Below are 27,675 nucleotides of genomic sequence, written 5' to 3'. Positions count from 1 at the left end.
AGGTAATTTTAATGTATTAAGTTCATTTTGTCTACATTTCTAGGATAAAAGAAAAAAAAATCAATTGATTTCCATACTTTTTAAAACCACATCTACGGGACTGTTTGAAATAAAAAAATTGACATTCATCAAGACGTCCATAATTTCCAGATTGATCACTGTTGACACGGGGTCTCTCGAGCAGAATTGGAAGGGCAGGTGCCAGGGTCACTTTTGGGAAGATTAGAAAAAGGGGGCGTGGTGACCGGAGGTGGGGCAGTTGTTGCCATGGCAACAGCAGACGAACGTTCAGTTCAGTGGTGGAGGGCGACAGGTAAAATAGTAGTAAGGCGTGAACTTATACAAAAAATAGTCATGAGGTGAAGTATCACATTCGAACAGAAGGAAGAGCGCCTACTACCCAAAATAGTAATATTAATGGAGTGTGAGACGATGGAGCCGGTTCGCTCGACGCCGCCTCGCCACGAGAAAAGTTTGGGGCTCCTCACTATAAAGTTTGTAGGTCTGCTCCAAGAGGCCAACGACGGCGTCCTCGACTTGAAAGTGGTGAGTGAAAACGCGAGTATTTTACTGCGTGTTCCTCAGGAGGTTCTGTGCTTTCATCGCAGCAGATGTGAAACAAAGAGCCACCCCTGTTCGAAATCAAAGCGGGGGCCGCCGGCCGGCTGGTCAGGTGCACTGCTGACTGTTCTGGTAATGGAGTCCCAATAGGGACGCCATTGCCTTTTCATTTTAACTAAAAGCTTTTTGAAAAAGTCATTAATACACGTGTGTGTAAACCATAATGAAACTAAAAATACACAAACGTCTACCCATTAAAAATGAAAAAGTTTACGAGTGCTGTGGTAGCTGGTGCCACATACTGTTAAGCTGAGGTGGGTAGTAACTAGGGTTGGGAATCTCGCATGAAGCCGATTCGATATGTATCTAGATACACAGGTTACGGTTCGATTAAAAAACGATACATTTTTAAGGCCGAGCGATTCGATACAGTGTAAGAACGATACGGTTCGATAGAGTTAAAACGATACGATAGTAAATATTTGTTGTGTGTGTGTTTGTACAGTATTTTAAACATATAAAAACACATTTCTAATATAGCAAAATTAAACAAAATTTCATACCAATGTTATGTTTTATTTTTTTATGAAAAAAAAAAATAAGGCTTACTATATGACCATCATTTTGTTGGATGGGATTGATAATAAAATAAAACTCCAGTGACAGACAACAATAAAGTGCAGTAATTCAATTACTGTATTTCCTGGTGTTCTAACACAAGAGGTAAGTAATTTAAGTGCAAACTTTCAACGTAAACATCTTACAAACAAAAAATATTAATTATATGCAGCGGCTCTAGAAAAAGAAACCTGCTAGTGTTATCATAAATAAATAATGAATTATGCTTTTTGACTGGTATAATTGGGGGAATAAAAACATGGCATTTTAGACAGACAGGTCAATAATCATTACTTTAACCCAGTACTTCTCAAATAGTGGGGCGCGCCCCCCTGGGGGGGCGCAGAGCGATGCCAGGGGGGGCGCATGTGTCCTCAGGGAACATACTTTTTTCTTTTGCCGGACTGGAATTAAGTGTACTTGCACATCCACTCAGTGGGTGGCAGTGGCGCTCTCATTTTCAGAGTGCGTGCAGTATTTTTGAACTAAGGAAGAGCACTCAGCACACAGAAAACAGATATGAAGAGCAGCGCGCCGCCGCTGTTTTAGAAAGCCGTTTTCCGACCGGACTCACTCACGAAGCGACCCACTGTCTTGTCCGGTTCTCACGTCGCCGCCCGAGAAGTGCCATTTTCGGCTTGGGATCGTCACGACGACCGCCCTCACCTACGGTTCTACCTCGGCCGCCGAGAATGCGCTTTTTTCGTGCCGTTTGTCTTTTAGCTTTGACTTTTAATACAATGGGTGATGAGGAAAGACCACTGTTTACTGTGTCTAAAAATAATTACAGCGGACTGCCAGAAGCCAAATCAATTAAGACGCCACTTAAAGACATTCGACCCCAATCTCATTGATAAGCCGCTTGATTGTTTTTCAGCGAAAACGTGCCGAATATTGCCAACAATCGTCGTGCTTTGTCAGTGTTATATCAATAAACCAGTGAGCATTGTTAGCATGCTCATTGCAAAATGACTCCACACCATTGCAAAGGAGGTAATACTGAGTGTGAGCAACAAAAATAAAAACTGTCCTTATGTCCAAGGACACTCTTTTTTTCCTTTATTCATTTTTGTTTTTTCGGTCAAATTTTTTGGCATATTGTCCTCATGAGTGAATGTTTCTAATCAATTTGAATTTGTTATTATTTACGGATTTTATTACATTTTATTTTTCTGTATCAAATGGTCAAAAATGTACCTTGAGTGTATTTTTACAGTTTGAATGTGACTTTTTTTTTTTAATTCGGGCAAATTGATGCACGTCAAGTCTTCTCTGTTACAAACAAAACAATGTTAATAAAGTTATACTTTATTATAAGTTGATCTATGTTACTTTTTTTCTTTATTAGACAAAAAAGGACACAATGTTAGGCAGATGCGTATTTATAATAGTAATTTTATAGACAAATAATACTATTTACATTGGCGGCAGAGAGTTTGGGGGGGTGCGAAACATTTACGTCTTGCTTGGGGGGGTGTAACAGAAAATAATTGAGAAGCACTGCTTTAACCTAATACACAGCAAAGTCATTCACTTATGCCTGTGCTTCCTAATTTTTTTATTCCTCATCACTGTCCATATCTTTTTTGAAGGGCAGATTTTTCTTGAGGAAGATCAATTAATCCACATGTCCATGTTTAAGTAGACTGCGTTTCGTGGAAACAATATGCCGACCTTTCCACCATCGTAGCGGATTATTTTTCAGGGTTAAAAACTCACGATGGCTGTACTGCTCCACACTTCACACAAGCTCTGTCCCATGCGAACAGATCTGGCTGTCTTCATCACTTCAAAGTCCGACTTTTGTTTTCCTGGGTGCGTTAAAAATCAATCGCTTCACGTCGCTGGCGTCGGTGATCACACTGTCCATTGTTTTAGCATGTTGCTTCGTTGCCACTACTAGTTTCGTTTTGGGCTGTGAAGAAAATGCTACGGAGTGTGCGTTACAGTGGTTTCGTTAGCTCTCGCGTTGTTATGACACGCCCGTGACGATCGGGTAATGACGGCGACTAGTAACGGTTCTGCCGAAATGCATGGGAAGTTGAGGCAACCACGACTGTGAGTAGTGCTAGTCCATATTATATCATGCGTGCGGTCTCGAGCTAAGTGCGCTGTGTGGTGAATGACACAAGCGAAGCATGTGAAGTAAAATACTAAGCAATGCATTGAGCCAGGCATTAGAAGCCGATTCTTGTGCTCGCGATAGCCGAATTCTATCTCTACTATCGGTTCATTGAATATTTAATGGATAATTACTGTCGAATGGTAACTTTACTATCGATACATCTGTATCTCTCACCTGTAAAACCGGGTATCGGTTTATCGTTCTCAAGCTTAGTAGGAACGCGTTACATGTACTCCGTTACATTTACTTGTGTAACTTTTTAAGAAAAATATACTCCTAAGAGTATTTTTACTAAGCTACTACCCTAGGCAACTGTTTTGTCCTCCCCCCCCATATTTTCACCACATATATTTAAACACTCACTGAAAAAGCACATTATCTCTTTGTAATTTATTATATAAAAGACAACAAGTGCAGAAATTAAAAAAAATGCTCTAATAACTATTCAAAAGCACCGATAAAAAACACTTAAAAACAAATGAATAAAATGAATTAACAATTGTTAATACAATATGATTAACACCCCCCCCACACACACACACACACACACACAAACCTATACAAAGAGAGAGAGAGGTCATTTACTCTGCTCGGAGGGAGGTCTCAAAATCTCGCTCACCTTGTTCCTCTTTTCTTCTTATGGAGGACACTGACTAAAATTGCTAATCATCTGTAATTTGTGGACAAAATAGAGTGAAATCTGGTTGGTATATTCAAGCGATGTATACACATCAATCTTCTGAACCAGATTAAAAAAAAAAAAATGCTACTCATCCATTTTTCGCAGATGGATCACAATGAAACTTGGTAGGTATATTCAAGGGCAGTAATTGGAAACCTAAGTCTCGCCATATCTGGCTCTTTTGATGAGTGCATCTGGCTCTCCGCCAACCCGTAAACTTAAATGTGGAACGAGCTTTGATGAGCTGATGGTGCATTCACACATTGATCTTGGACTCTTCAAACGTAGGTCGCAATAGTATGCTTCAATCTGGTGCCCAGTCGCGGATTGCACAGAGTCTCCGCTCAGCCAGCAGCTGAGCCCCTCCCAACTTGACGCCCAGCAAAATGGAGTGTATAAAAATGTGTATGGAAAATTAAACCATGAAAGTGAACTGTGTGGTACCCCAAGTAACACAGGTGTGCTATCGCTTTCACTTTCATGCCTTTTTCGCCTGTCAAATTGCCGTTAATTCCAGGAGAGCAAACTCATAAAACGCACATGTCCCCTTGGTTGTCCCTGGTTGTGGTTTCCACTTCCAGGAAATATACGCCACGTCACACCATGTTTCAATTTTTTTTTTTTTTTTTCCTAAGTGGTGAGTGCGCAACTGAGCAACAATTGTCACATCCCAAGTAACAATGTTTGGCTTACGTCCTTGTTTTCTCAAGATTTTTTTCAATCACAACTCTGACTGCTCATAAAAGCCAAGCATGACCTCACGGTTGCTGTTTTGTGATGCGTTCAAATGTGATCTCGGGGGAAAAAAACCTGCTCACAAAATGGACTCGGCAAACTGGCAACAGGACATAGAACATAGAACATGCAATATATTGGAATCGCACTTCAAAATATGTTAGTTTTTTTGGCTCTCTGGGTCAGAAAGGTTCCCGACCCCTGTTAAAGGGATTGATCCTCGGAGCTGATTAATTTCATTTACTTATTGTGGACTTATGTTCGCCTGTCGGTTCCGAGTTAGCCAGTCCTGGCTGAGAAGACATTTTGGGAGATAACCGGAAGGCCGTAATTCATTTTGACTTATTAGTTGTTGTTTTTTTCTGAATGTATTTGATGGTGGCCCTTGTCATTTTGGCGTTGTCATGTGTAGGTTTGTGGTATTTAAAGATACTCTTATTATTATTTATTTCTTATGAGACATTTTCCAATAATTTATTGTCATGCGTTGTTAAAAAAACACAAAAAAAGATCTGTAGGAGCATTTTGTCAGTTTACCAAGTCTTGTTAGTTTTCCCTCTCTTATTTAGCGCCAAACTTTGCTAATGTTTACACTGCAGGCACAATATACCCCCTGCCCCCATTCTCTTGCTTCTGCCATTGTACAATTGTCCTTTTCTGCTAACAGGTTTCGTTTTCTGTTTGTGCAGCTTAACTCATAAAATCCTTTCTTTCAAACACCCTGTTTCTCTGATTTCCTCCACTTCAGCTAAAACTGTATTTGCACTTTACTCTCTGCGGGCGGGATCAGGAGATGCGAACACGTCGTGTTAAAACGTTGCTATCGACAGTTTTATTAATTCTTGTGTTTGACTCAACAGGCCGCAGACATCTTGGCAGTGAAGCAAAGGAGACGTATATACGACATCACCAATGTGCTGGAAGGTGTGGGCTTGATAGAGAAGAAAAACAAAAATGTGATTCAGTGGAGGTATTAAAAAAGCAAAAACATCAATATCTTTAGAAAATGTAATTGATTTCCTCAACTAGACATTTTACCCTTTATTAGAGTTGAAAACATAACAATTCATTGAATCTTTGTGACTGGACACATAAAGTTGTCATTACATTCCACTTTTTTTTTTAACCAAACCAGATTGTGGAACCTAAATCCTTATAAGACAATCCAAACTACAGGATTGCTTAGAATAATCTTTTTCAATGATTATGAAAAGGTTGCCCTAGTATTAATACATGGTCATGCTGCCCTGTGGATACCCATGATCTACTAGATCATTGGTCCCCAACCATTTTTGCACCACGAACCTGTGTGATGTAGGCCTTTTTTTCACGGACCAGCAATGTGTGGCAGAAAAATACAGCAAAAATATAAAAATACCGTATTGGCTCGAATATAAGGTGGCCCTGATTATAAGAAGACCCCTCTTTTTCAAGACTCAGGTTTGAAAAAAGACTTTTTGAACACCAAATTAATTTTTATACAGAAAATAATTATAGTACATCTGAAACAAATGATTATAACAATATATTTGACAGAAAAAGCATGTTATTTTGCCTCATTCAAATCTCAATATCTGAACATTTAAATATGTAAACTAAAGTGCAATCACATTCGTAAATGAATGGCTTCTGTTTTTTTAATTGTAAATAAACCAATTTATTGTGATAAAACAACAAAATTGCAATAACTGCATTAACCATCAAAATGAAGTCTAACTGTGACTGTCTTGAAACAAATCTGAATAAGGGAAAACATTGGAATGAAATAATGCAAACTGGTTAAACTTGAGAGTAGCTGAGATCTGTCGTGACAGAACATCGCTTCAACGATATCTGGTGCTATCCAGCGTTGTGAATGGGTATAATGTCTAGACCGCGAATGTAAGACGACCCGCACTTTTTCAGTCTTTCAATGCAAAAAACACCATCTTATATTCGGGCCAATACGGTATACAATGGCGCTAAACCCGAAAGTTCATTGCATGAAAAATTACTCACCATATGCTGGATAAACCTTATTCAACAGCGGCCTCTCCTAAAACTTGACGGCAAATATACTTGGTCCCCGGCATTATAAGTTGTTGTCCAACCATGAAAGGTTTCTTGGCTTTAGCAATACTGTTCACCACGAGGTATGATGCTTTCAGTGCATTTGCTTTTGTTTATGCTTCGTCTATGTGCCAAAGCAGCTTTAAAGGCTTCATTGCCTCGTTTGTTAGCTTTTGGCCACATATTTTGCAGAGTGGACTTGGCGCCTGAAAGTCACCTGTTGCCACAAACCCATGTTTTAGGTGGGATTCTTGGTATTGTCTATTAAAAGACATTTTCGTTTTTTTTTTTTTTTTTTCAAGGTTGAGGCGCGTACGTCATGCGTTATTATTGAGCACAAGCGTACATAGATATGAAAAACAGATGCTAGATGCTAGCTCCAATGGATTTCTATGGCGACATCATATACAGTTTTATTATTATATCTATAGAGCTGACAGGCAGATTGGTGTGTCAAGCAGCACAGGCCAGCAGTTGGTTTTGGCTGCCCTTTTAATTTTCTTCTTAGTTTTTGTGTTTTGGACGAAAATACTTAGTCTTCGTCTCAGTCATATTCGTATCATGGTCGACTCAAGATATTTGGTCTGCAAAAATTCAAGGGTTTTTAGTTTATTTAAAAAAAAAAAGTTGTCCAACAATTTCGACAGCATATGTTTTTAAAAAATGTATGTAAACTATAAAAATCAAAGCCAGGTTCATACCAGCACTATCAGGAAGAGGGCTGTTAAAACTACTACCATTAAGAACAAGATGTAAACTGCTACCAAGTTATGTCCAAATCACTGAACGCAGCAGTTCTTCCTATGATAATACATATTAGTCACTAAAATAGTACATTATTTTCAATTAATTATACCCTCCTGAACGCCACAAACTTTATGTAAAAGGAAAAGTTGTCCGAGAGTTTAAGAGGATGCTTGCCATGCTAAAGTTTATACTAATGCTAACGCGAATGCTATGCTAATGCTACGAGTTATATTTAGTGTGTGATGATCACTCAGCACAGACCTTTAAAGCTAAAGCATTACTAGCATATTATTCTTTAGCCAAGATAAGAAAGTAAATCTTACCATGTGTTTCAAAACATGCAAGCCTGGAGGGGCGCAGCACTCTAAATGAGTGACATGACCCAAACACTGCTACAATGCAGGCTGACTCCACGTACAATAAGAAAATATCACACATTATGAACATATGACGGAAACTGTTGCATTTTTGTCTTGTTGTCGTCTAGTTAGACAAAAACTGGCATTCCTCTCTTCATGTCACGTCCTTGTCATAGAAAAATTGTTTGTCGACGAAATATTTTCGTGAACGTGATCGTTGACGAAAACAACAATGCAGGCCAGAATGCTGCGGTCAATAAATTATTTCTTATTTCTGTGCAGCTTGGTACCAAATGCGCTGCGGACCGATACCAGTTTTACTTCTTAATAGCTTGCTCTTTTCCAGAGGTGAAAACAATGGGAATCAAAACCAGGAAGTTCTTGACCAGGTGAGGGTTCTGCAAACCCAGATCTCTGAGCTGGAGGCCCAAGAAATAGAGCTGGACAAGCAAAGGAATTGGCTGCAGCAGAACACAGACCACCTGAACCGTGATCCAATCACAAGCAAATATCCTTTTATGTCCTTGTGGTTGCCCATCTGTATCAGAAGTGTGAGGGTCCATGTTGCAATTTTGGCTTAATGTGAAGTTTGTATGTTTTCCCTGTGTTTGATTCAGTTGCCATTTCAAAGACATCCATCAGGTTCACTGAGGACTATAAGTTATCCCATGTATTTCTTTATTTGAAATGTATATTCTGGTAAAAATGTAGTAGCCATTCTTCGAAAGATCACTGCCAGACCTCCCAAATCAAATGGATTGAATGTCTATAGACATCAGGGCTGCAACTATCAAATATTTTGATAATGGAGTATTCTACTGAAAATTCCATCAATTAATCGAGTTATTAGATAAAACATATTTGTTTAGGTAAAGAGCAATAAAATACACATGAGAAAACTAGACATTTCACCTAATATTGAACCATTTTTAGACAATGGCTTTATTTTAGCTGTACATTGTTGAAAATGGCTAACAGTTGCATCGTGGCTATGACTAGGAAAAACGACAAATTTACTGATTTCACTCAAAATAACTTAAGAATTCTTATTTCTTACCTACAAATGTTATTACGCTTGATAACACATATCACTTACAAGTTAGGTGTTTTTTTCACGTGTTTCAATTGATTTCCCATTTGTGTCAAGCAATTTTTAAGTTATAGTTAAGTTTTAAGTCTAAATTGTAGGTTCTGATAGGATTTTGAGTTTGTGCAGTGTTCAAAATAAATGTATGATACCTGCTGTATTGGAGCACATTAGGCACTAGTGTTTTATCCATCAAAGGCTACCGAGCTAAAATTCACAGTTAGCTTTATTATGTTTTTATTTTACACCCTCATCACTCTGCAGTGCTGTGTTTTTACAGATTAAATAAAGCCTGTATGAAAGACACGTTAGCCACGCATCGACATTAGTCATAATTGATAGAAACCTAGCCCTCCACAGGGCTAACGTTACGGTAGCTAGGTACAGTAAAGTTAATCTTATTTTTTGGCGCTATATTAACTTAATTTGACCTTTTCCCGAATATCACTCGTAGGCTCTCGGAGTAAACTGGGTGCCTTCAGTGGAGCAGGGGCTAGGAGGACTGGTCGCGCGGTGGCGCCCGGCCCGGATTTCGGGGGTGGTCATCGGTAGCGGGGTCCAGCCAAGGGTGCGGAAGCGTCGGCAGGGCCGCGGGTAGCCGGGGCTGGGCAGGGTTAGTGCTATGCAAGGGCTGTCTTACAGTGAATACATGAAACTGTTTGCCTTGGTCTCCAGATTGAAATGCTCCCACACTTTTGACATTTTCTGCTTTTTTTTTTTTTTTTTTTTGTGCCTTTCTCTTCGCTTTTATCAGCTTCTTCGTCATTACCTCTATATTCATGCATGGTTGAAATCAAATATATCCGCCACCTCTCTCTTCTTCTTATACGCATGTTGTGCCGCATTAAAAGTACTCCGAGCAAAACGTCATGCTTAGAGCTGGCAAAATCCTTGAGGCGGAGAAAATTGCTTGATCAATTTTTAAAATCGATTTACTCGAATTATTCAAGTAATTGTTTCAGCTCTAAGTGACATCAAAAGCAGCCAGTGAGTTAATGTGAACAAGTCGCACCTGTGTAATAGCAGGACTAGACAAACAATGGAAAAAAAGTACCAAAGAAAAAAGGGACTATTAAGTCATTGCAGTATGTTTCAAAAACTATTATTTAAAAAAAAAAAAAATAAATAAATTGTCGTTGTGAAATTGATGGAGTTGTCCTTGTTTTGTTGTATTTTTACTAGGGCTGTCAAATTTATCTCGTTAACGGGCAGTAATTAATTTTTTAAATTAATCACATTTAAATATTTGACGCAATTAACCCATATGCTCCGCTCAAACAGATTAAAATGACAGCAGTGTAATGTCCGCTTGTTACTTGTTAATTATTACTTGTTTTTTGGTTGTTTAGCGCCCTCTGCTGGCGCTTGGGTCCAAATGATTTTTTGGGTTTGGGGAGTGAGCATGGTGTAATTGGCATCAACAGTGGCGAGCTACTAATTTATTTTTTGATTGAAAATTTTACAAATTTTAGTAAAACGAAAACATTAAGAGGGGTTTTAATATAAAATTTCTATAACTTGTACTAACATTTATCTTTTAAGAACTACAAGCTTTTCTATCCATGGATTGCTTTAAGAGAATGTTAATAATGTTAATGCCATCTTGTTGATTTATTGTTATAATCAACAAATACAGTACTTATGCACAGTATGTTGAATGTATACAGTATATCCGTCTTGTCTTATCTTTTCATTCCAACAATAATTTACAGAAAAATATGGCATATTTTATAGATGGTTTGAATTGCGATTAATTACGATTCATTAATTTTTAAGCTGTAATTACCTCGATTCAAATTTTTAATCGTTTGACAGCCCCAATTTTTACAGCATGTTCCATGGCAGGCATCAGTGGGCAAACTGGGATGGTTGTGAGGTGTCATTGCGAAGTGGGCAGACATGACAGACTCTGGTGGGTGCGGGTGGTTAAAAAAAAAAAAAATTGCCGGAAAATTCAGTATTTATTGAGACACGAGTGTGCTATAAAGAGGCAAAGTGACCCAACCTTCACCTGACAGTACAAGTAGGCCGTATCAAACCTTTGCAATGATTCACATTTGGAGGGGAGGGATTTTGAATGAATGCTTTCTCTTGCATCTCACACTTGTCACCTCACCTGCAAATCTTCTAAAGCTCAGCCATGAATTTAATTTACCTAACATGCCTGTGTTAGAATACTTTTTTTTAAAAATTGGGTTTCATTTTTAATTTTTTTTTTTCCAGTTTAGTGCTTCACACTTTTACTGGTTTCTGCTGCAGTTTTTTCAAAGAGTGGCTATTTATTGATTTTGCCTTTGTTTGCGACGGAATAATTTTATAAAATCATGCACTTCTTTCTTTGGTCAATATGGATTTATGCATTTTGGTTCTAAAACAAAAATCCCATCTTGATCCTCTTAACAGAGAAAACGTACTGAAGACGGATTATAAATATAATTGCTATTGTCAGTCTAGCTAATCCCAAATTGCTCCCGGTCTTATTTTGTCCAGTTTATTGTCTCTGTGTGTGTTTATTGTCTACTGCTGCCCCCCCCCCACGCATACACCCTCCCTTGCCGTGGCTTGTAATCCTCTTTGCTTAACACTCCCCCACTTATAAATTTGTGACGCATGAGGACATCTGCAATGCCTTCTGTGGTGACACTCTCCTCGCTGTCGTGGCTCCATCTGGGACGCAGCTGGAGGTGCTGCTACCAGAGAAGGTACTAACGTTGCAGGACTACAACTGTAGGCTCCATATTTGAAAGGAAAGTAAATATTTACATTCAAAGATAATATTAGTACTCTATAGTGAAGTTAGTCACTCCTCTCCACTTAGAAACCTACTGTTTATAGTTCAATGCGATTTATATGTCGATTTTTACAGAGCTGCATTTCCTTTGGTATGAATGTTACTGTGGTTTATACTCTAGTACAGTTTATATATGAACAAATATTTTTTTTTAAGTTGAGTGAGTGCGGTTTACACAGTACAGGGTGACCCCAAAAAACAAACGTTTTAACAATCCAGTAAAACCAATAGTGATGGAAGAAAACAAATAATTTGAAGTTATTGAAGTCTTAAAACATGCCTTTTACTAAAAAATTATGGAATTTTCATTTAAAAATGAGGTTCTGAGTGAATGCATTGAAATCTGCAGTTGACCACTGTTGGGGGGAAAAAAACGGAAATGTTTGCGTATTGGTAGACATAAGCAAGTGGTGTCACGGCGAGACAGTGACCTAGAGTAAGTAAACAATGTGCCATTTTAGTAACCATGGTGAATTCAGGATTAAATTCACAGTATGCCAGCTCAAATGATGAATCCATGGATTGAAGTTCTCCGTCGTAGTGACAGAAAACCGTCAGCAGGGGGTGCTTGTGGGTTGTAATGCATGATGAAATAGAGGTATGAATAACTTTTACAAGCATTATAATGTGAGTGTTACAGTTGCTTTTGAATCCTGTCTTGTCGTATTTTTGTATATTAGGGTTGTTGTGCTGTTATAGCCCACTGCTGGAGTTGGTGTTTTTTCTACTAATTTCTCTTAATTGATTAGGCTCTAGTCTATAATGAAAAACCCACAAAGTTAATGTATTCTACTGGAAAGCATCCAGTATGTACATGTGGTTTGGCCACTTCCTAGTGCAGGGGTCATGAATTTAAAATCCTCTGGGTCCGAAATTTAAAAATTACAACAATCTCGGGTCCGGAAATATTTTTGTTGCTTTTTTTTTCCCCCAAAAATACAAACGTATCTTTACGTGGCCATGCTGATAATTACAACATTCAAAAATGTAAATAATATGTAAAAGGTGCATAAAACTAAAAAAGTGCTTTAATTGAATCATTAAATAGAACATAAGAGCATGTTCAAGAATTTAAATTTTTTTTTTTTATTGTGGATGCTGACAGGGGGACTTGCTTTATTTTTTTTGACAGACCTCTTCTTTTTGCTTTCCATGAAGCAAAGTTTCAGCAACTGCACTCATACAATCTTTGACAATCGGTACGTCACTGACAGACTTTTTGTTTTGACCCAATATCCACGCTGTTCTGAGGGAGCATTCATTTGCGCGTTGCTGTGCAGTGAATAAATTAACCATGAGCCTTGAGGTGCGATCATATTGAGCCCTTAATTCCGCTATTTTTTGAGAACGGATGGCGGAGTTCATAGGGAAACTTTGCGAAAAAGCTGCGTGCTTCGTCTCATAGTGCCTTTTCAAATTGCTGCTCTTTACAAGCGCTACCATCTCTGAACAGATGAGCCATAGCGGTGTTGTGCTGCCGTCAGGTAAAATGAACAAAAATGTGTTGGTCCACTCCTCCTTAAACACTCTGTTTTCTGCATCAATCTTGCGTAGTTTTGAGCACGCCATTTGCCGTACCTTTTTCGCCTCTTCCTCCAACTTCATTCGGCTCAGTATTTGGCTGTCACTCCGCGGAGTCTGGAAAGCGAGTGTGAGACATGCTGTTCGAAAAATAACTTTCAAATGCTTCACTCCCATTGGCTGGCTCACGCGCGTAACCGCTAAGGTTTTTGTTTGTTGCCCACCTCCGCTCTGCAAACCCGCAGACAAAAATGATTTTTTGTTGTTGCAACGTGTATTAGTCGCGGCAGCTTGAGATCTGGTCCAGACGGGTTGGGGGTCCGGAACCGGACCGAGGTCCGCGGTTCCATGACCTCTGTCCTAGTGCAACAAAAAGACTGGACTAGATTGTGACTCCATTTATAAATTCTTTATTGGGCTACGGCTACCCATTTTTACTGGTTCACAAAAACTGATGAAGGTTACAATAGCCCTTTTTAGCAAATCTGTATTGGGAAACTGGAAGTAAGGTTCTGGTCCACCTCAAGAAGTCTGGAAACCGAGCAAACATGATAACTTCCAAGTTTGTGGCTGAAGGTGAGCATTAGAGTGATTTAATTGGTCTGCAACAGCACGTTTTCTTGTTCATTACTGTTATTGTAGTATTGTTTTGTTATTTAAATAGATTTACACTAAAAACGCTATGATAAATGTCCATTTAATGAAAATAGGTTTATTTACCTTAACTGAATTAAGTACCTCAAACGCCACTTTGACAATATTGTTCCACCACAATCTGGAATGTTAAAAAAAAAAAAAAAAATTTCACTTTAATCCATGGCAGTCTCAACATCAGATTTTAACCCCTTCAGACCCAAGCAACTTCAAAAAGGATAACGTCAAGTGCTTATTTCTCATCAAAACACATTACTGTTAAAAATAACCAATAAAAACATGAAATATCCCCGACCAAAAAAATTGCACTTCGTTCTGGTGTCTGAGTAGAGCAAACACAAAAACAGCAGAAAAAATGCAAATCTCAAGGGGTTAAGAATGCATTTGCCCTGGACGTCATTTAAAGAATGTCATTTTTAAATGAAAATTTATATGATTTTCTTAAACGGCACTTTTTAAGGTTTCAAATACTATAAATAAAATATTTTTTCTTCCATCATTTTTTGTTTTATTGGATTGTGAGGTTTTGTTTTTTGAGGGGGGGTCCTTGTAAATGCCGCAATTTAAAATGCAATATTTAGGTGTATACTTTTGTAAAAATATTTGTGAAAATACATTTTTTTTGTTTTATATCACCTTCTCAAAATGTCTAAATTTTTACAATTCGGTTTTTAATTATTAGTAAAAACGGTGTATAAATTCAATGCATTTTTTTTCTGTTGTTTCCTGAAAAAAAAAAAGTGATTATTTTTTAATAGGGAAATGTTTGAGTAAAATCTATGAATCTAGGAAGATTTGTATTTTTCCTCTTTAAAATGTCATATCTTAAAAAAAAAAAAAAAAAAAAAAAAGATCCAAGAATGGATAATTCTGGCTTTGAAAGGAAGTTATGCTTATTTCATATGCTGGTGGCTTACTATCCTTAGATTTAGCATCCCCCAAAAAATACTTTAATAAAAGTGTGTTTGTATTTTATTTTTAAGTACAGAGTTCAACTTTCTTTTTGTATAACCCAATTGTTTCTAACTTTATTTTAGGCTCAGACTGGTCGTAGCAACTACCAAGTGAACCTGCGTAGCAAGCTGGCCCCCATAAAAGTCACACTTATCAACCAAGACTCAGACAACGGCGTGCCGGTGGTCTTCCCTGTGCCCCCCACCGATGTAATTGTGACCGATTCCAGCACCGCATCTTCCCCATTCTGTAGCCAAGAATTCCTTGGCTCAGACCAGCAGATGGCGTCGTCAAGACAAGACGCCAATCTGTGGCAAGCATCCACTCAAGTGCATATGGGTAAGAATAGAAAGTATGTGTGTTAAAGAGGCTGACGCCTGAGTAGGTTTGGGCTCTCACTCTTTCCATCTCCTTATTCCCGAGTCCGAATTTAATGGAGTCCTACCCTTCAAGCCATTACGACTGTGTTTAATGACGAGGTCAAATATGTGTTCCTAAAACTTACCTAAATGGCAACGAAACATTAGGCATGACCTGAACTGTTTTGCCAATGCAATTTGAACTACAAACTCCCTGTATTATCATTATATTGGTCCACAAGAGGGTGATGGTCTTTTCCATTCTAAGCATGTAGCTAAATTCTAAAATGTGAATGTACAGTAGCGGTGGGAACCTCTGGGTAACTCCTGATACGATTTACGATACGATACAAGGCACACAATAACAACGATCTTACAATATGGCAATACAACAACTATCAATAGATTGGTCAGGAAATCATTCTAGGATATTCTAGAAAACAACTACCGTATTTTTTTTTAACTACAAGTCGCCCCTGAGCATAAGTAGCAACAGCCAAAAAATGCGCAATAAAGAGGAAAAAAGCATATAAAGGTTGCACTGAAGTATAGTCACATTATTCTGCAGAGTATGACTTTCTTTTTGGTGCCATTTTGTTCAGTCCTTCTCAGTTGTTTTCATAAGTTATCGTCAATGTTGAAACACAGGCCTTGAGCGCCCTCTATCGGTTTAGTGTGAAAATAACATGAAATTAAATGATGTGTTAACAATTTCTCACACCCAGCCAAACTATTGAAAAAAAATTAACTTCGACTTATAGTCCGAAAATTACGGTAATAAACGAAATAAGGTATTATTTATCCTGCTATTGTGAATTGGAATGAGTGTATCACTAGTAGACGTCCAAACCGTTTGAAGTGGGAGAGATGGCAGCTATGGCTGTAAATGGCAACCAATGTCAGGGAATTAGTTAATTTTGGGGTATTTCACATAATTTCCTGTTGATTTTCAGTCACTTCCTTTTCTTTTTAGGGCATTTACTGGTCACTTAATGTGGATTTTGGGTTACTGAAAACGAAGTGACTCAAGAATGTGCCCAAATGAATAGGAAGTGACTCAAAGTCAATAGGACGTAACCTGTAAATGCCCTAAAACCAACAGGAACCTGTAAATGTGCACAAGAGGTTGTGAATGCTCCGATTTCAGTGCCATTGGCGGTGCTAGACATCCAATCCGGTCAAAATGAATTGGATGTCTAGCGCCGTCAATGGCAGCCTCTGAGCTAATGTAGACAGTATTATATGTGAAGATGTTGGTAGCAACCTGTTGGTTCCTTTTTTTTTTTTTTTTTTTTTTTTTAGTAAACGGTATTTAAAACAATATATCGATTCTTGGTGGGAACATATTGATAACCTTTGGGGTTAAGAAGTATCTCGATATTCTACCATTTCTATATATTGTCACATCCCTCATGTGGAGTGTGTGAGCTTATATAACGAATCACGATATTGTAAATTTTGTACTTCACCTTATCTTAATTTTTTTAAATGATATGCATTACTAGAGTATAATATCTAGTTCCAGAAGTGAACTGCTACCCACCTATTGACTATCTTTTCGCCTTTTAAAAACAATATACTGTATTGATTTTTGGTTGGAGCATATTGATAACCTGTTGATCCACAAAGTATCACGATATATCACCTTTTCAATACAGTGGTATGAAAAAGTATCTGAACCTTTGGAATTTCTCACATTTCTGCATAAAATCACCATCAAATGTGACCTGATTTTTGTCAAAATAACACAGATGAAAATACAGTGTCTGCTTTAACGAAAACCACCCAAACATTGAAAGGTTTTCATATTTTAATGAGGATAGCATGCAAACAATGACAAAAGTGGCAAAAATAAGTAAATAAACCCTCTGTCGGAGGAGACTTAAAGAGCAATTGATACCAGAGTTGATACCGCTAGAGTGTCTGCTAAAGACTTACAGAAATCACTAGCACAGTGCAATATCTCTTTGCACACATCAACTATATGTAAAACTATGGCCAAGAATGGTGTTCATGGAAGGACTCCACAGAGGAAGCTACTGCTGTCTAAAAAAAGCATTGTTGCTTGTTTAATGTTCGCAAGAAGGCACTTGGACAATCCACAGAAGTTTTGGCAAAATATTTTGTGGACTGATGAAATCAAATTTCAATTGTTTGGTAGTAACACACAATGTCATATGTGGAGGAAAAATGGAACAGCTCACCAACATCAACACCTCATCCCCACCGTGAAGCATGGTGGAGGGAGCATCGTGATTTGGGGCTGTTTTGCTACCTCAGGGCCTGGACAACTTGCAATCATTAATGGAAGAATGAATTCAAAAGTTAATCAGGATGTTTTGCAGGAAAACCTGAGGCCGTCTGTCAAACAGTTGAAGCTTAAAAGAGGATGGATGCTGCAACAGGACAATAATCCAAAACACAGAAGTACATCCACTTCAGAATGGTTTCAGAAGAGCAAAATACACGTTCTGGAGTGGCCAAGTCAAAGTCCAGACTTGAACCCCATTGAGATGCTGTGGCATGACTTAAAGACAGCGATTAATGCCAGACATCCCAGGAATCTGACTGAACTACAGCTGTTTTGTAGAGAAGAACGGGCCACAATTAGTCCTTATCGATGTGCCTGACTGATCTGCAGCTACAGAAAGCATCTGGTTCAAGTTATTGCTGCCAAAAAGGGAGGGCACAAAATATTAAATGTGATGGTACACTTTATTTTTCCCCCCTTCTGTCATTGTTTGCATATTATGCTCATTAAAATATGAAAACCTATAACTGTTTGGGTGGTTTTAGTTAAAGCAGACACTGTTTTTTCATCTGTGTGATTTTGACAAAGTTCAGATCACATTTGATGGTGATTTTATGCAGAAATGTGAGACATCCCAAAAGGTAAAGATACTTTTTCATATCACTTGTCACACCACTAATGTAAAGTATATATATTTGATTTGGCACTCCCTCGGTTTCACAGAACGACCCAATGATCTGGCGACCACTTTGGAACTGGAACAGATGGACTTGGCTGGCCCAGAGTTTCAGTCTGTATTGGATACGTGCAACCTGCTGCGGCACAACAGTGTTGCGGAGCAAATGAAGGATGACAGGGAGAGTACAGGTGCCTTTATTTGAGCCACACAAAATATAATAAAATCATTGATTCATAAACGTCAATTAACTTCCGATCAATTTGGACTGGGAATGATCCAGCCCCGCCCAGTTAAAATGGATTGGAAGTCTATTGCTGTCAATGGGAGCGGTCAGCTTGGAAATGTTTGTTTTTCAATAATGTACATTTTCACAAGCTATCCTTCCTTTTTTGTAGAAGCTGTTGACTTTATTGATGAGCTGATGTCTAGTGATGGTAAGCATCTTCAAGGTTGTGTGTTGTGTGTTTTGAAAACTGCCCTATACGAACACAAAAAAATAAAGGGTTGTATGTTTTGGAAAATGTTTTTGGGGGCTATATATATTTCGTAGAAAAAGTGTTTTCGATGGCAAATGTTTGAACAATAATTGTACAACTAATAAGAAAATTTTAGATTTTTTTTTTTCTTTAGGAAAAATATTGTATTTACAAGTAATGTGTCATATAAAACCTCTTGTAAGTGTTAACCCCTATAAAATCGGTTCTATTAGATTTCTTCATGCAACTTTCTTCAAATATGGTTGACCATTTCCTTAAATTATTAAATATTTTATTTCCCTAAGGACTTTTCATTAGAGTTGTCTGATGATGACTTTTAACCGATCTCCCGTTATTGTCCAACTCCCAATATCCGATAGATATATGCGGTGTATTGTGACGCCCCACTGGATGCTTTAATGATAATAATACTCGCATAACAAATCCCAAGGATCTTAGTTTGGTGACATCTAATGGTCAATAAGCATAACTGCTGTGCTAAGCTGTGACCAGCCCTTATACAAAGGCAACATCCATATTGGCCCCAAACCGAAGCTGATATTTTCCGATATCATTTTAAAATGCTTTTATCGGTTGACCGATAATATCGGAAAACTACTTTTCTTCCTAAAAGTAACTTTTTTGGGTGATAATGTTTTTTTCTGGAAAACTTTTTTCCTCAATTCATTAAGAATGATTTTTTTTTCTTTGAAAATTACTCTTTAAAACCCTTTATTTTATTCTCATCATAATTTGAGTTATCTGTGAAAATAGCAGCCTTCAAAATATTTCTTATTGTAGTGTTTTAGTTCTTTACTTGAAAGTGAAACTTTTCTTTTTGTCTGAACTGTGTTCAACTTCGTGTTGTGTGTCATGAATTTTCAGGCATGGACTACAGCTTCATCCTTGACGACGGTGCTGGCGTGTGTGACCTGTTTGACGTGCAAGTACTCAACTACTAAGAGATGACATTCTGGGAGTACACTTCCTTTCCATTTCGTTCTTTGACATGTTTTGGTCTTTAAAGAGGTTACTCATGACTATTACTTTGTCCCTATGAAGAGCGTTGAAAGTTTACATGTCTAAAATGCATTCAGCATTCGTACCTGCCCAATTATTTAAATGATCAACTCGGTCCAGAAAATGACACATGTTCGCATGATTTGTGTTTGAGACTTTATTAAGTTATGAGTGACAGAAACTCTAATTGTGGCACTGCCGTTGTAGGCCTTGTTTTGCTTTCATATTGTTTATTTTATACATGTACTATCAATTTAAGCAAGTAAAAAAAAAATGTTTTGTTTTATATATGTATAATCATTTTAAGCAAGTTAAAAAAACTGCTTTGTTTGACGCCGAATTGCCTTATTTGTCACTAAGGTTTTCATTTATCTCGTGCAGTTGACTTAATTGCAAGATTTGATTTTTCCTTCAATAAATGGGTAAGATCTATTTCCTTTCCTTCAAATTTAAGAGTTTGCAGACAAGCATATGTCAGTGAAGTGACAGTGAGAATTCAATTTTTCATCGGGGCACAAAAATCACACAAATTGTAAAGAAAAAATAGTTTATTTAAAGGTGCAGCAACATTTTCTTGTAAACACTTGTACTTTCAAAAAATACTTTTTTGGAGGAGGAAAGTCAAATTTTGGAAGAAAACCGATAAGTACGAAAGGAAAAAAAAATGTATGTAAATATATATTTGTGGAAACTACATTTCCCCAAAGAAATCGTCAATATGAGCTCTTATTCCATATGATTAATCAGCAATGCATTAAATGCAGTTTCACAGGTTATAGGATGACATAGCACACTTTATGAACCTTTCCACTCCTCCATTGAACAACACTAATACTGAAAGCTTCAGACAGCTGAAAAAAAAAGCAAAAGCTGATTTTCTTGCAACTCGTCTTTACAGACTTTGGTGTGGCGCCTTGCAGGGTGATGTTGCCTTTTTCAGGACTCTGCTAAATGACAAAGCAAAATGGTTGAGATTGTGATCAAGTGTTAGAAAACGTTAAAACATGAGCATCACTACTATGTGTGTGTGTGTGTTAGTGGTGTGACTTTAAAACACCTTAATATCATGATTAATTACAGAAAATTTACCGATTAAAAAAACAAATATTTTTTATTTATTTTTTTAAACATTTTTATTGGAAGTAATTTTCCTGTAATGGAAGCTTTAAACATGGGACCTTTCTCAGTGTAAGGTTTCCTGTTGCACTGATTACTCTGCTCAATACATTAAATCGATTAGCAGCTACAAAATTGGAGAAATCTGATTAAATAAACATGCATCATTTAAATTAATCACCATGAAAATATGGGTTTGTGCAAAACCATATATTGTGCTGGTCTATACGTAATTTGGCCACAAAACTAAGAGTTGTGGGGTTGTGTTATACCTTCAATCAAATTAACTGGGCAGCCCGAACCCAGTCTCAGGGAACAGCGTTGTTTTGCTCGTCTTGCTGCTTCCTTCATTGGGAAAAAATATATATATCACCTTCCTCCTTAAATGAAATGCACTGCAATGTTCAAGCAGCAATGAAAAACTTCTCACCTGATTGCGATGCCGATTGTCCGCTGATCCAATGGCGGCATCTGCCAAATTCACCGCAGTGAGGAGCAGGAAGGCCTGCATACACAAGAGGAGCACCAGCACCCTTTTGTCCATGGCTGAATATATTGGAACACGACCCTTCAATGCAATGTATATATAGATACTCAACAGAAGCCAAGGGCTGCAGGAACAACCCCCCGTTAGTCCAAATGTGCTGACTTCTCAAAAATTGGGGACCTCAAAATTTCACAATAGAGGAAACCGCTCACCAGAAAAGTGTAAAAAACACCATCATGGCCACCATTAAGATACTTCAGTGTAGGAGGCAAAATGTTTTTATATAAACCACAGTTTGAGCATTAACACTGCTTAGATTTTTTTACTTTAACAAATACTGTACCGGTACTTAAAGGGAAACACAACTCCTGTATAGTGTGCATCCAAGAGTAACGTATTTAATATGTTACAAAAAATGACAAGATTTCATTTTTTATGGTGTGTACAGAGGAGAAAAACGTAATTAAAAGCCAATATTTCCAGGAAGTCTCTGTCTTGTCATGAACGCATGTCATTTTATCAATTTCCTTACTGCACAGTTGGAATTTAACTAAATACTGTAAAAGTACTTCGTTACTTTACTGAAGTACATTTTTGTTCATGTACTTTAGTACAAATATGGGGTCATTTTTATTTCACTAGATTTTACAGCAGGTATCTAATTTTTACTCCAATACTTTTTTAAATTGTCACCTGCATTACACGTTTTAGTTTTTCTTTTTTCCCTTCATTGTGAATTCATAGTTTTGTTTTCATGCCTCCGGCAACTATAATGTAACTGAGCACTAGAGGAAGCAACACAAGTACAAACAAGATTAGGCAGGTGAACAAGATATTGACCAATACAAAACACCAGTTTTGTACAGTAGGTGATGGTATGCACCTGTGATAGTTGCTTATAATCTGCCATTAAGCTAAGTTTAAGAGTTGTTTTTTTTTTTTTTTAATGTGCCAAGCTTTTGTTTACAGTGCAGTCAATTTTATTGTTTTTTTTTTTCTCCATTCTGCACTGTTTTAAATGAAACAGAGAAGTCCATGAATTTTCTGGTTCTTTTTTCGAATATTGATTCAGATCTCTGTGAATGTATATATATTGGGCGTAGGAACCTGTTGGTACCTTACGATACGATACGATTTGGAATACAAAGCTCACGATGGCAACAATCTCCCAATATGGCGCTACAACGCTGATCGATACATTAATCAGGAAATCATTTTACAAAACAAGTAATAAACAGAAAAGCTATCTTCATCTTTCACTAGTAAACGTCCGATCTACGTATTTGAGGTGGGAGGGTGGCAGCAAATGAACCCCTCCCACTTCAAACAGGACCCTCCCACTTCTACGGCCAACAGTAGCAGCCAATGCCAGGCAACGAGGTCATTTTGGGCCATTTCAGGTCATTACCTGTTGATTTTCAGTCACTTCCTGTTGATTTTGGGGCATTTCAAGGTTTCAGTTTCCTTTTGATATGGGGGCATTTTATGTGTCACTTCCTCTTGATTTTGGGTTACAGAACAGGAAGTGACCAGGGAATGAATAGGCAGTGAGTCAAACTCAACAGGAAGTGACCTGTAAATGCCCTAAAATGAACAGAAATTGTTGTGAAGTGAGTGTACTGAAATATTTTTTGCACATGTACTTGTACTTTTACTTAAGTCAAAGAAAAAAGTGAGTACTTCATCCACCACTGCCATACCATGCTTAAGTCTATCAGCGTGTATGTGCGTGGGTATAACTGACGTTACAAAATTCAGGCTCTTGTAAGAGGTGCCATTTTCTGCATTTTAACATTATTCTCTCAATTATCAAGGGTCGAAGAAATTTGCCATTTGCAAGTGTGCAAATGAGAAGCCTTGATTTTTGGAGAATAGTAAAATCGTTTTTATTAATTACTATATACACTCACCGGCCACTTTATTGGGTACACCTGTCCAACTGCTCGTTAACGCTTAATTTCAAATCAGCCAATGGCATTGTGGCAACTCAGTGCATTTAGGCATGTAGACATGGTTTAAGACAATCTCAAGCAGTTCAAACCGAGCATCAGTATGAGGAAGAAAGGTGATTTGAGTGACTTTGAACGGGGCATGGTTGTTGGTGCCAGCAGGGCTGGTCTGAGTATTTCAGAAACTGCTGATCTCCTGGGATTTTCATGCACAACCATCTCTAGGGTTTACAGAGAATGGTCCGAAAAAGAAAGAATATCCAGTGAGTGGCAGTTCTGTGGGCGGAAATGCCTTGTTGATGCCAGAGGTCAGAGGAGAATGGCCAGACTGGTTCGAGCTGATAGAAAGCGACAGTGACTCAAATAACCGCCCGTTACAACCAAGGTAGGCAGAAGAGCATCTCTGAACGCACAGTACGTCGAACTTTGAGGCAGATGGGCTACAGCAGCAGAAGACCACGCCGGGTGCCACTCCTTTCAGCTAAGAACAGGAAACTGAGGCTACAATTTGCACAAGCTCATCGAAATTGGACAGTAGAAGATTGAAAAAACGTTACCTGGTCTGATGAGTCTCGATTTCTGCTGCGACATTCGGATGGTAGGGTCAGAATTTGGCGTCAACAACATGAAAGCATGGATCCATCCTGCCTTGTATCAACGATTCAGGCTGGTGGTGGTGGCGGTGTAATGGTGTGTGTGGAATATTTTCTTGGCACTCTTTGGGCCCCTTGGTACCAATTGAGCATCGTTGGAACATCACAGCCTACCTGAGTATTGTTGCTGACCATGTCCATCCCTTTATGACCACAATGTACCCAACTTCCGATGGCTACTTTCAGCAGGATAATGCGCCGTGTCATAAAGCTGGAAACATCTCAGACTGGTTTCTTGAACATGACAATGAGTTCACTGTAGTCAAATGGTCTCCACAGTCACCAGATCTCAATCCAATAGAGCATCTTTGGGATGTGGTGGAACGAGAGATTTGCATCATGGATGTGCAGCCGACAAATCTGCACCAACTGTGTGATGCCATCATGTCAATATGGACCAAACTCTGACGAATGCTTCCAGCACCTTGTTGAATCTGTGCCACGAAGAATTGAGGCAGTTCTGAAGGCAAAAGGGGGTCCAACCCGTTACTAGCATTATGTACCTAATAAAGTGGCCGGTGAGTGTATAGACATACAGCATGTGTGTGTGTAAGGGTGTCCAATAAAAAAAATAAAAGGAAAAAAAGCACGGTTGAAGTTAACACATTTTCCCAATGTTTAATCAGCACTGCATCATCACACATGTAATTACATTTTATAGGATAACATATTTGAAAACTTCCAATTTTCCATCACATGGAAGCACCATCATTGAAAGCTTCAGACAGCAGAGGGGAAAAGCAGGTGACATTTTTCTTCCATCTCTTCAAGTCCTTTCTCACTTTGATGTTTAGAATGGACCCTAAGGAATGACGAGGGTTAGGAATGAATTTCTTTTTAAATCTCCGGGATACACTCAATAGATTAACTTTTGTAGCAATACTATACCTTATTTTACATAAATCCATATCATATTCTTATGATTTGAGATTTGATTACTGTTTAAATGTTGTTTTATTGATTATTCATGTAGGCTCCAATTGTTTTTGTTTTGTTTAATTAGTGTGGTTGGAACACTCCTTAGGAGGCAGGATATGAAAACTTTGCGAATGTTTTTGTACCCATAAAGTTGACTCCTTGCCAGGTCTCAGAAACCACTGGTCATTGGACACTTTATCTGTTTTGGCTGTGGCAGCTGTTCCCTTTATAGAAAACGAAAAACACCATCATCCTAAACTGGAACGCAGTGCCATGTTCAAGCAGCAATGACGTGTTTCTCACCTGATCACGTTGCTGATTGTCCACCAACCCAATGGCAGCATCAGATGAATTCACCTTAGCGAGGAGTAGGAAGGCCTGCATACACACAAGAAGCACCAGCACTCTTTTGTCCATGGCTTACTTAGCTGGAACACAACCCTTCAATGCAATGTAGATATAGATACTCAACAGTCAAAGACAGCTGTCACAGCCTGTTAGTCCCAATGTGCTGACTTCTGCACTTCTAAGAAATGGGAACATAGAGATTTCACAATAGAGAATTTGTTCAAGAAGACAAAACAGCTTACCAGAACAATGTAAAATAGATAAATGAATAGAACTTGTAAATTACACTCACCGGCCACTTTATTAGTAACGGGTTGGACCCCCTTTTGCCTTCAGAATTGCCCCAATTCTTCGTGGCACAGATTCAACAAGGTGCTGGAAGCATTCCTCAGAGAGTTTGGTCCATATTGACATGATGGCATCACACAGTTGGTGCAGATTTGTCAGCTGGACATCCATGATGCGAATCTCCGGTTCCACCACATCCCAAAGATGCTCTATTGGATTGAGATCTGGTGACTGTGGAGGCCATTTGAATACAGTGAACTCATTGTCATGTTCAAGAAACCAGTCTGAGATGCTTCCAGCTTTATGACATGGCGCATTATCCTGCTGAAAGTAGCCATCAGAAGTTGGGTACATTGTGGTCATAAAGGGATGGACGTGGTCAGCAACAATACTCAGGTAGGCTGTGGCGTTCCAACGATGCTCAATTGGTACCAAGGGGCCCAAAGAGTGCCAAGAAAATATTCCCCACACCATTACCCCACCACCACCAGCCTGAACCGTTGATACAAGGCAGGATGGATCCATGCTTTCATGTTGTTGACGCCAAATTCTGACCCTACCATCCGAATGTCGCAGCAGAAATCGAGACTCATCAGACCAGGCAACGTTTTTCCAATCTTCTATTGTCCAATTTTGATGAGCTTGTGCAAATTATAGCCACAGTTTCCTGTTCTTAGCTGAAAGGAGTGGCACCCGGCGTGGTCTTCTGCTAGCCCATCTGCCTCAAAGTTCGACGTACCGTGCGATCAGGGATGGTCTTCTGCCTACCTGGGTTGTAATGGGTGGTTATTTGAGTCACTATTGCCTTTCTATCAGCTCGAACCAGTCTGGCCATTCTCCTCTGACCTCTGGCAACAACAAGGCATTTCCGCCCACAGAACTGCCGCTCACTGGATATTTTTTCTTTTTCGGACCATTCTCTGTAAAACCTAGAGATGGTTGTGTGTGAAAATCCCAGTAGATCAGCAGTTTATGAAATACTCAGACCGGCCCTTCTGGCACCAACAACCATGCCACGTTCAAAGTCACTCAAATCACCTTTCTTCCCCATACTGATGCTCGGTTTGAATTGCAGGAGATTGTCTTAAACCATGTCTACATGCCTAAATTCACTGAGTTGCTGCCATGTGATTGGCTGATTAGAAATTAAATGTTAACGAGCAGTTGGACAGACAGGTGTAGCTAATAAAGTGGCCGGTGAGTATTGTCTCCGTAATAATGGTTCTCAAAGATTTTGCAGCAATTCCCACCCAGAAGAATACTTTCCCACCATCAGGGCAACTAATAAAATGCATTAGTGTAGTCGGTCAAAATATTCAAACGTACACTTCATAATTTATTGACTGGACACGGGGCGTGGGCCAATTCATAGGGAGTGGAAACAGACAGTGCTTTTTACGTTGAGAATTCTTGTGAATAAATGCTTAATTCCCTGAATTCTTTTTAGACATGGACATAAAACCGTCTCGATTCTCGGTTAAAAGCTAAAAAAAACGGGCAGTTAGCATTTATTTTACGTAAATATGTTGAATGTGCTGCTAATCTTTAAGCCACTGTGGCGCCACCTTATCACCACGAAGAGCTTTTTAGGTTGAAAATTCTTGCGAATAAATGCTTAAACCCCTGAATTCTTTATAGATAGGGACGTAAAAGTCTCGATTCTTGGTTAAAAGCTAAAAAAAAAAACGGGCAGTTAGCATTTATTTTATGTAAATATGTTGAATGTTCTGTTAGTCTTTAAGCCGCTGTGGTGCCGCCTTATCACCACAAAGAGCTTTTTACGTTGAAAATTCTTGTGAATAAATGCTTAAACCTCTGAATTCTTCATAGATATGGATGTCAAACAGTCTCGATTCTTGGTTAAAAGCAGAAAACCAGGCAGTTAGCATTTATTTTACGTAAATATTGCTAATTATAACACCAATGATGTCGCGGCTAATTTTAATTAGATATGGACGTGAAACAGTCTCGATTCTTGGTTAAAAGCAAAACACCGGGCAGTTAGCATTTATTTTACGTAAATATGTCGGATGTGCTGCTCAGCTTTAGGCCACTGTGGCGCCACCTTATCACCACAAAGAGCTTTTTACGTTTAATATTCTTGTGAATAAATGCTTAAATCCCTGAATTCTTTATTAATATGGACATAAAAGTCTCGATTCTTGGTCAAAAGCAAAAACAACAACAACAAAAAAGGCAATTAGCATTTATTTTAAATAAATATGTCGAATGTGCTGCTAGTCTTTAA

General features: G+C 38.4%; 1 protein-coding gene and 2 long non-coding RNA genes across 3 annotated transcripts; 1 reads left to right on the top strand and 2 right to left on the bottom strand.

Moving 5' to 3' along the window:
* The first annotated feature begins 247 nt into the window (after nt 1–247).
* e2f5 (E2F transcription factor 5) lies at nt 248–20,219 on the top strand. Its single transcript, XM_057857573.1, has 8 exons — nt 248–546; nt 5,582–5,691; nt 8,223–8,384; nt 11,557–11,665; nt 14,967–15,222; nt 18,217–18,360; nt 18,568–18,606; nt 19,534–20,219. Exons 1-8 carry the CDS (start codon nt 418–420, stop codon nt 19,608–19,610), a joined length of 1,026 nt encoding a protein of 341 aa, XP_057713556.1. The 5' UTR covers nt 248–417; the 3' UTR covers nt 19,611–20,219.
* LOC130929934 (uncharacterized) lies at nt 20,210–21,435 on the bottom strand. Its single transcript, XR_009066973.1, has 3 exons — nt 21,215–21,435; nt 21,057–21,129; nt 20,210–20,615 (listed from the first exon to the last, which is right to left on the bottom strand). It is a non-coding gene; the product is annotated as an uncharacterized LOC130929934 (long non-coding RNA).
* A 3,053-nt stretch (nt 21,436–24,488) lies between these two features.
* On the bottom strand, nt 24,489–25,268 carry LOC130929394 (uncharacterized). Its single transcript, XR_009066882.1, has 3 exons — nt 25,095–25,268; nt 24,935–25,015; nt 24,489–24,675 (listed from the first exon to the last, which is right to left on the bottom strand). It is a non-coding gene; the product is annotated as an uncharacterized LOC130929394 (long non-coding RNA).
* Nucleotides 25,269–27,675: the final 2,407 nt, after the last annotated feature.

This window comes from Corythoichthys intestinalis, chromosome 14 (genome assembly GCF_030265065.1).
Source record: "Corythoichthys intestinalis isolate RoL2023-P3 chromosome 14, ASM3026506v1, whole genome shotgun sequence".
Taxonomy (NCBI): domain Eukaryota; kingdom Metazoa; phylum Chordata; class Actinopteri; order Syngnathiformes; family Syngnathidae; genus Corythoichthys; species Corythoichthys intestinalis.
The sequence above is the reverse complement of the archived record's forward strand: the minus strand, read 5'-3'. Positions and strand labels throughout refer to the sequence as shown.

Excerpts from the sequence above, each read along its gene's own strand:
- e2f5 (XM_057857573.1), top strand. The coding sequence starts at position 418 with ATGGAGTGTGAGACGATGGAGCCGGTTCGCTCGACGCCGCCTCGCCAC. Across the intron at positions 5,692-8,222 it reads AAAAATGTGATTCAGTGGAG|AGGTGAAAACAATGGGAATC; the intron begins GTATTAAAAAAG and ends GCTCTTTTCCAG. Across the intron at positions 11,666-14,966 it reads AGGTGCTGCTACCAGAGAAG|GCTCAGACTGGTCGTAGCAA; the intron begins GTACTAACGTTG and ends ACTTTATTTTAG.